Source organism: Quercus suber, unplaced genomic scaffold, assembly GCF_002906115.3.
Source record: "Quercus suber isolate HL8 unplaced genomic scaffold, Cork oak 2.0 scaffold_86, whole genome shotgun sequence".
In the NCBI taxonomy this organism is placed as follows: Eukaryota; Viridiplantae; Streptophyta; class Magnoliopsida; order Fagales; family Fagaceae; genus Quercus; species Quercus suber.
In genome coordinates, this window is record NW_027069551.1 from 692432 (window position 1) to 702185 (window position 9754).

At 32.4% G+C, this 9754-nt stretch overlaps 1 protein-coding gene across 1 annotated transcript; it reads left to right on the plus strand.

The window, feature by feature from the left end:
• Positions 1-367: 367 nt before the first annotated feature.
• LOC136067803 (uncharacterized) lies at positions 368-1870 on the plus strand. Its single transcript, XM_065774100.1, has 3 exons — positions 368-512; positions 1312-1410; positions 1556-1870. The coding sequence occupies exons 1-3, from the start codon at positions 380-382 to the stop codon at positions 1633-1635; spliced, it is 312 nt and encodes a 103-aa protein (XP_065630172.1). The 5' UTR covers positions 368-379; the 3' UTR covers positions 1636-1870.
• The last annotated feature ends 7884 nt before the right edge of the window (positions 1871-9754 follow it).

Here is a 9754-nt window from a genome sequence, read left to right on the forward strand (position 1 = left end):
TCACATTGCTTTACATAATATTATTAAAAGTTGAACTATTTGAATAGTGATGCTTCAATCAATATATTTTGCTCTCGATAATAACTTTATTAAAGTGCCGGTAATACGTGTGGTATTAGAGCATCTTTATCAGCTGTGCCATATGTGCCAAATGTTAAATATTTGGCACATTTGGCACACCAAACACCATTTGACCCCATTTATCAGATGTGTCATATCCCATATTTTTTGCAACATTGAACAGTACCGTGACAAATTTGCCACGGTATGGATGCGTGTGGCAAAATTGCAAATTCCTTTTTTTTTTTTTTTTTTTTTTTACTAAGTGATCTTTGGACTATATACTTATATAGCCCATATATAATACCATGCCCAAGAGATGCGTTCATGTACCAAAACGATGGCCTCTAAGAAGTTCATCACCTGGGGGCTTCTCTTCATTTTGACGTTTCTATTGGCCTCAGAAGCGGCATCCAGGAAAGTACTTGAGACTTCCGAGCTTGGCAATTCAAGTAACTCTGTTCTTATTCTTGGTTTTTATTTTCAGTTTGCTTCTTTGTATTATTCTCATTTGATTAAGATGAATCGAGTGAAAAAGAAAATGAAATAAGTTAAAAGCTTATTTGCTTTAAAGCTATTTTTGGTGGGTTAGAGTGGAATTGTGGAAACACACACTCTCTCTCATAACACTGGGTTAACAAGATAAAACAACTTCGAAAATTTCAATAGAAATATTATCACGAGTCAATGATATTTCATACTCTTATCAAAAGCGATTACTATATTTTATGCTTGGATATATTTTTAATAGTTTATGTATCTTTTATATAAATTTTTTAAAGCACCTTTCGTATACTTCTTTACATTGAAAGGCAATGATGTTAGAGATACTACAAATTTCTTAATAAACTAGTATGTCAACTTTTAAATATACAAAAAAAAAAAAAAACCAGTCATTGCGTGTGGTTCATGTCCAAACAAAGAACAATTTGAAATTAATCAAGGACATTCATAACAAATTTCATTACAGTTGAGATAGAATGAGTGGTAAGCAATCCAACAAATTATCCAACAACCCAAATCAACACCAACGACGATAAAAACTTCAAAAATATACCTACATCCAACAAACCCACTAATAAGTCATAAGTGTGTCAATGTAGTTTAGAGAGAGATTATTGTTAAATTGACATATCAGAATGTAAGATTTTTTATTCTTAAAAAAAAAGAAGAAGTCTGTAAGCCTTTTCATTTAAAGGTTGTAATTTGAAAATGTTTTAATTTTGCAACATTATTGTCTTGTTCTTTTAGAGGTGAGAGGTGTTCTGACGCCTCCAAAAGCACCATCACCCGGGATCCATTTTGGAGTAGGTTATGGTAATAAGCAATCCAGAAAGTCATCAACTCTAGGTATTGTAACTCGAGCACTTTTTTTCTTTGTAATTGTTGACATATTAATTTGTAAGCTTTTTATGGTAAAATTGAAAGGATTTCTAATATGTCACAATTTTAAAAGAGTCTTAATTTTTGCGGTATTATTGTTTTAAATTTTCAGAGGGGAACAATGCTAGAGGCTTGGTACCTCCGGCAGCACCAAATCCTGTTGTCCATATTCCTCCGAGCAGTCGAACTTAAGTTGAGATATGTAGCACATAAATAAAAGGAGTGAATGAATTCGCTGCCTCCATTACTTGGTGATTTAATAAGCTACAAAACTTTGATGTTACAAGCTATCCGATCTGAAAATTCATGCCATGTGACTTGTGATTATTGTCGCTGTGACACACGTTTAGTGCACATTATTGTACCTTTGGAATTCTATTAAACTTTTTCAATATAAATATGGCCTCTCGAATTTTGTTGTTGATAATTTGATAGTTACAATAGTGAGGAAGTACTCGAACTTTGAATGTCATGGAAAGTATTTGCAGATGCAGCTATCATCGCTAAACCCGGACTTCCATATCACCAAAATATTGTGGAAAATGCCAAAAGTTATTTATCAATTTTACTGCAAAAAATTTATAAAATGATGTGGTTGAAAATATACCAAGAGTATTATAGCTTAATTGACACCTCCCAATTAAAAACTTTTGAAATCATGTGTAAACTTCTAAAATCGCATAAAAAGTTAAAAACAACCGTGAAGATCCTCAAAACAATTCAAGAACTCTGGAACCGTACAAAGCCCAACAATGGCCCAAATATCATGGTGCTTATTATCTTTTTGTATTGGATCCTGTTGTCTCTACGACTCTACCGTAATTCCTCAATTCGAATAATTTTGTAGGTCTCATGAGGCAGTGAGGCCATTTTGAAGAAATTTGATTTAATTATGCCTTTGATTGTGGTCTAGTTGGCCATTTTTTAACTAGTACAATCTATTGCGGTGATTCTCAATCTCATTAAGAGTTCTTGATTTTGAAAAGAACAAATAATTAAAAGGCTCCACAATAAAATTAGTGTGCTTCTAATGTGATATGTACGTGTGTGACTCATTTTTTTACAGAGTTCAAGATATCAGGTTGGTTTGGTTCCCTTCTTCAAACTCTTTTCAGTTATTTAGTTAGAGAGGGGCTAATTTTCTTTCTAGTTGCATCCTCATTTTTTAGATGTCCTTGGAAAGCTTTCAAAAAACTTATATAGCAAAAAACAGTACTAAGTTAAATCTTCTCAGTCACGAAGTTAAGATATATAGCAAAAACCAATACTTTTCTTTTTTGGTAAAAAGACCACAACATTGTAATTTTAGACTCATCGGTCTCAGATTTATGCAAATGAGATGTCGTTCGAAGATTTATGGTACCAATTTTTTGTTTATGCTTTTTTTTTTTTTTTTGTGGCACCCAGTGTTCTAGGATTCTGACAAGTCACGGGTTTAAGAACATTTTAATGCAAATGTGCTTCAAAATTTTCTCATTTTCTTGGGTTGGGATCATGTCTCAGAGTTTTCATAATCATGACTCCTCAGATCGAAGCTCATTGTGTGGTCTTTCAAATGAAACATAATTTCAGACATTGTTGGACACATTTCGACTGATGTCAAACGTAAGTTACGTAATTCAAAGTTTTCCATACTTCGGCCAAAAGAGGACTTGTCTATTGAGTAACTTTCGATCCTCAACGCAAATCCCTGAAGACCCTCACTTGAGAATTTCTTTAGCTGACACAAGAGTAGCATGATTACAAGCATAGATTATCAGATTGAAAATAACATTCCTAGAATGTGAAGCTGCCCATTTAATATCTTCTACCAGAACACCAAATTCTGATAAACCTGGCTCAGGTTGCTGCTGTGCTGAACAAAGCCTTATGAAAGTTAACTGCACTTCAGTTGTAACTTGTAATTTTTCCTAATACTATCCAAGGACTAGCTTTCAAGTTTCATCTCTGCGAACGGTTTAGACAATTAAGAGTGACAATTAGCCAAATACAATTCCAGACTACGGCATTGGTTCAGCTTTGTAATCGAAATTCCAATGAATTCCAGAACAGGAAAACTTGAAATCTAGTAATTTAATAACCAAGGGTCAAGTCAAGAGCAATATAGTTGGAATTTGGAAATATTTTTTTGATTTTCTCTTTAAAGAAAAAAAAAAAAAAAAAAACTTTTCGTTTCTTTGTGGAGGAAGAGACTTAATAGTTCCTGGAAGTTTAACACAATCAACGATCCTCCAGCAAAAGAAAAGAAAACAACACCATTGAAATTATTTAAAAGGTCATCTTAATCGGTATTTTTAGGGCCATTGTTAATAAATCATTTTGGGAAAATTTTGATACAACTTTTATGAAAAATATAAAAAACTAAATTATTTATTTTTTTCTTTTTCAGTAAAAAGTTTCTAAAAATATATTTTAAATCAATGTCTTTAGGGTTTCTCAAAAAAAAAAAAAAAATCAATGTCTTTAGGAAATTCGTTAACATTTCTCATATTTAAATTCAAGAGTAAACATTTTACCTGTGACAGACACTGATGCAGGGGATTGGACACCATCAACTATTTTTAGTCATGACTAAAACTAATTGGTTTGTGTGTTCTTGAGCATAAATTTTTCCAAGTCTTAAAGCCTTGGAAAAATTTACCTCCTTCCCCTCTGGTGGGGCAAAATAAAGAACCTCGTGAAACGATAAGGTATCCCACTTTTGCATTAGAGGTTTAGATTCCAAGCTTGACTAATATTAGATGTTAATGCTTACTCTTTAAAATACTATTCTAATTTTCAATCTTTCTTGTAGTTGTTCATATGGCTATATGACATTCAAGCTGATGAGAGCTTTGCATTTTGCAGCTACTTCTTTAATCCAGGCCGGTGAAGTTTGTTACTGCGAAAAGGAACTCTTGATATATAGTTTGTATATTTGCTGTTGTATTTCCAACACTGTATATTTCCCGAATCCATTGTTGACCAGCCTCTTGTTGGATGTACATCAAGTTGTGCCTCTTTCTCAAAGACCTGCAGTCTCTAAAGCCTCTAAGCAATTTTTAAAAATCCTTTTAGGTTTTGAAGTTGTAATTTTGAGATACATCACTAAAGAATAGTGCTATGTTGTTGTACTTGTTACCAAAAAAAGCAGGGAATATTGTTTTTTGCTATATAAGTCCTTGACTTTGGCTAATTAGATTTTAGTTTTTTAAAAGATTGGTTGAGCAAGAAAGACATCAAATAAGCAGAAAATGAAAGCCTAGTAGCCCGATTGAGAGGGACAATTAGCCTGATGCAATTCCGGACTACGGCATTGGAGCTTAGTAATCGAATTCCAAAGGAGTCTAGAACAGGAAAACATGATATCTAGTAATTAAATAATCAAGTTAGGTCAAGAACAGTATTGTTGGAATTTGGATATACTTTGTTGGATTCCTTTTAAAAAAACAAAAAAAAAAAATCTTTTGCTTCTTTATGGAAGAAGATTTAGTAGTACATTTCGGCGGAAGTTTAGTGCAATCAATGACATTCCAGAAAAAAAGAAACGGAAATGATGCCATTGAAAATGGTTTGATTCAGAAGTAAAAAGTTTAGATATTGATGCAGAGGATTGGACATCCATATCTATTTTTAATCATGACTCAAGCTATTTTTATTTTTATTTTTATTTTTTGTTTGTTGAGAAAGATGACTCAAGCTAATTGAGTCTTTTGGTTAAATATTGCCAAAATTAAAACATATTTACATTATAGGTACTATTTGAAGTTATTTGTGGAAATGAGGAGAGAGATTGAATTTCGGCAACAGTGTTGCCGAAATTCAACAAGAAGTAGGAGAGAGAATGAGAAAAAGGAGGAAAGAAAAAAGCCTAATGTCTGGAACAGTAAATCTTGAATTTCGACAACAGTGTTGCCGAAATTCATCTGCCCAGATCTCCTTTGCTGCCCGGACGTGTGAGAAGTGCAATAATGAGTGGGTGTAAAAAAAAAAAAATGGTAATTATGGCAATGGTATTGCTGAAAATTGTAGGGGAAAAAAAAGTGAATGCGGAAAAATTAAAAAAATATATATAAAGTGTTACGTACACAATATTTTTACAACAAATCACAAGTAACTGGTTATTATTAATTCAAATTTAAATTTAACATTGAGGTTACTATTTTAATCCAACAATTACAATAAGTAATAACCTGACACTTAGAATTTGTTGTAAAAATATTGTAAAAATTGTCTGCACTTCATTTCTAAAAAAACAAAAAACAAAAATTTCAATTGTGGCAATGGTATTGCTGAAATACCATTGCCACATTTTTGAAAAAAAAAAAAAAAATTTATTTATTTTTTTCTTTTTCAGTAAAAAGTTTCTAAATATATATTTTAAATCAATGTCTTTAGGGTTTCTCAAAAAAAAAAAAAAAAAAAAAAATCAATGTCTTTAGGAAATTCGTTAACATTTCTCATATTTAAATTCAAGAGTAAACATTTTACCTGTGACAGACACTGATGCAGGGGATTGGACACCATCAACTATTTTAGTCATGACTAAAACTAATTGGTTTGTGTGTTCTTGAGCATAAATTTTTCCAAGTCTTAAAGCCTTGGAAAAATTTACCTCCTTCCCCTCTGGTGGGGCAAAATAAAGAACCTTGTGAAACGATAAGGTATCCCACTTTTGCATTAGAGGTTTAGATTCCAAGCTTGACTAATATTAGATGTTAATGCTTACTCTTTAAAATACTATTCTAATTTTCAATCTTTCTTGTAGTTGTTCATATGGCTATATGACATTCAAGCTGATGAGAGCTTTGCATTTTGCAGCTACTTCTTTTATCCAGGCCGGTGAAGTTTGTTACTGCGAAAAGGAAATCTTGATATATAGTTTGTATATTTGCTGTTGTATTCCCAACACTGTATATTTCCCGAATCCATTGTTGACCAGCCTCTTATTGGATGTTAGATGTACATCAAGTTGTGCCTCTTTCTCAAAGACCTGCAGTCTCTAAAGCCTCTAAGCAATTTTTAAAAATCCTTTTAGGTTTTGAAGTTGTAATTTTGAGATACATCACTAAAGAATAGTGCTATGTTGTTGTACTTGTTACCAAAAAAAAGCAGGGAATATTGTTTTTTGCTATATAAGTCCTTGACTTTGGCTAATTAGATTTTAGTTTTTTAAAAGATTGGTTGAGCAAGAAAGACATCAAATAAGCAGAAAATGAAAGCCTAGTAGCCCGATTGAGAGGGACAATTAGCCTGATGCAATTCCGGACTACGGCATTGGAGCTTAGTAATCGAATTCCAAAGGAGTCTAGAACAGGAAAACATGATATCTAGTAATTAAATAATCGAGTTAGGTCAAGAACAGTATTGTTGGAATTTGGATATACTTTGTTGGATTCCTTTTAAAAAAACAAAAAAAATCTTTTGCTTCTTTATGGAAGAAGATTTAGTAGTACATTTCGGCGGAAGTTTAGTGCAATCAATGACATTCCAGAAAAAAAGAAACGGAAATGATGCCATTGAAAATGGTTTGATTCAGAAGTAAAAAGTTTAGATATTGATGCAGAGGATTGGACATCCATATCTATTTTTAATCATGACTCAAGCTATTTTTATTTTTATTTTTTTTGGTCGTTGAGAAAGATGACTCAAGCTAATTGGTTTGTGTTTTTGGGCATAAAGTTTTGAGTAATGCTATAGACATGTCAAAAAGTCACAACAATTTCACAATATTTTTAGATTAGCATGTCAAAAAATGTAAATTGGAGATTGTGATGGGTTCATGTATGAATTGACATACTAATTTAGGAATGTTATGAAATTGTTGTGACTTTTTGTTGTTCACTAGAATTATTTTTCCAAGTCTTACAAAATAAAAGTAACTTTGGGATAAGATAAGTAAGAAAGTAGGAGGCAAATTCCTTCTTCTTCTTCTTCTTCTCTTTTTTATTTTTATTTTTTATTTTACTAGTAGAAACGCAAGTGATCTTTGGACTATATACTTATATAGCCTGTATATAATACCATGTCCTAGAGATGCGTCCATGTACCAGAACGATGGTCTCTAAGAAGTTCATCACTTGGGGATTTCTCTTTATTTTGATGTTTCTGTCGGCCTCAGAAGCGGTATCCAGGAAAGTACTTGAGACTTTCGAGCTTGGCAATTCAAGTAACTCTGCTTTTATTCTTGGTTTTTATTTTCAGTTCGCTTCATTATATTATTCTCATTTGATTAAGGTGAATGGAGTGAAAAAGAAAAAGAAATAAGTTAAGCTTATTTGCTTTAAAGCTACTTTTTGGTGGGTTAGAGTGGAAACACACACACACTCTCTCTCTCATAACACGGTTAACAAAATAAAACAACTTTGAAAATTTCAAGAGAAATATTATTACGAGCCAATGATTTTTGTACTCTTATCAAAAGCGATTTCTATATTTCATTCTTGGATATATTTTAATAGTTAATGTATCTTTTTTATAATTTTTTTTAAAAGATTCTTTCATATACTTTTTTACATTTAAAGGAAGTGATGTTAGAGGTACTACAAATTTTTTTAATAAACTAGTATGTTAACTTTTAAAGAGACAAAAAAAAAAAAAAAACCAAACAGTCATTGCATGTGGTTCATGTCCAAACAAAGAACAAATTGGTCATTGAAGTTAATCAAGAACGCTCATAATAGATTTCGTTACAGTTGAGCTAGAATGAGTGGTTGGCAATCCAAAAAATTATCCAACAACCCTAATCAACACCAACCCACGGTAAAAACTTCAAAAATATACCTGCATCCAACAAACCCACTAATAAGTGTGTCGAAGTAGTTTAGAGAGAGATTATTGTTAAATGACATATCAGTATGTAAGCATTTTTATTCTTAAAAAAAAAGAAAAAAAAGAAAAAAAAAGTCTGTTAGCCTTTTCATTTAAAGGTGGTAATTTGAAAATGTAGTCTTCCCACATGAAAAGAAGGATAAGACTAGGAGCATAAAATGAGTTTCTTTGAATCCTAATTTGGAAGTTCTTTTAATATGTGGCTAAAAGGTATATGCATTACCACCGCCCACCCTTGACTTGATGGTCATTTCATAAGTACAAAATTCTCGTGAAATGGAAGGGTTCAATTCTCCAGAAAAATGTGAGTCTAGCTAACAATTTCGTTAGTACACAATATTTTCTCTTAAAAAAAATAAACAACTAATAGTTTCGAAATTATCAACGTGAGTTAAATTTACGATTTTAAGGTCCGTTTAGATACCGCTTATTTTGCTAAAAACTGAAAACAATAAAAAAAGAAGTTACTGTTCATGCGCGAGCTATTGTTCATTTGCCTATTTGCATGGTTCATGTCCCATGAACAGTGCAAGAGGCGTTAGTCCAAAAGAAAAAAAAAAAAAAAAAAAAGAAGAAGAAGAAGAAGAAGAAGCCTGAAACACAAAACGTCCAGACGTGGACGCAATCCAAATGTGCCTTAGTGTTATTTAACAATAATGTGTTAAAGTTTTTATATATAAAGTATAGAGTACTTAACTTATTTTTTTGGCGAAAAGCACTTTTTAGTCCTTACATTTTCAGGCGATTCCCATTTAGTCCCTAAATTTTATTTTTACCGCTTTTAGTCCCTATCCTTAAAAGCGTTTCTCGTTTTGGTCCCTGCCGTTACATCAGAAATGCAATTGCACAGCTAGCAAACGGATGTACTGTTGGCCTGACATGGCCATTTAAATAATAATAAAAAATGCCACGTCAGTATTTAAAATTAAAAAATTAATTTATTAATTTTACTAAATAAAAAAATTAAAAACAGAATTAAAAACTAAAAATTACATAAATTGAAATTTAAGTGGATCTTAAACAAGAACACAAACTCAAACCTAAGAACACAAACCCAGAAAAAATCACAGTGACCAAACCCACCAATAAATCACAAATCGATAATGAAATTAAAAAAAAAAAAAAAAAAAACCAAAAGGTGTTCCAGTTCCACTTCGAGCCTCTCTCACCCATTAATTAAACTCTTTACTTATCAAAAAAAAAAAAAAAATCACAAACCCAGATCTGTTTTAGTTTTTTTAGCAAAGGTGTTCGACTTCTCGGGTGTTCCACGTAAATCACAACACCCAGTCTAAAGTAGTGTCCGATCCCGGTCCAATTCGTCAAGTGCGGGGCGGGGTGTAGTCCGACTTGTCGGCGTTGAAGATCCAGAAGGTGTTCCGAGGGTTTCTGGTGAGGAAGAGCTTGAAGAAGATCGCGGCGATCAGGAGAGAAGTCGATGAGGTGGAGATGCGGATCTCGAGGGAGGAGGCGCTGGAATCAATGAAGAAGAACCCGAAGG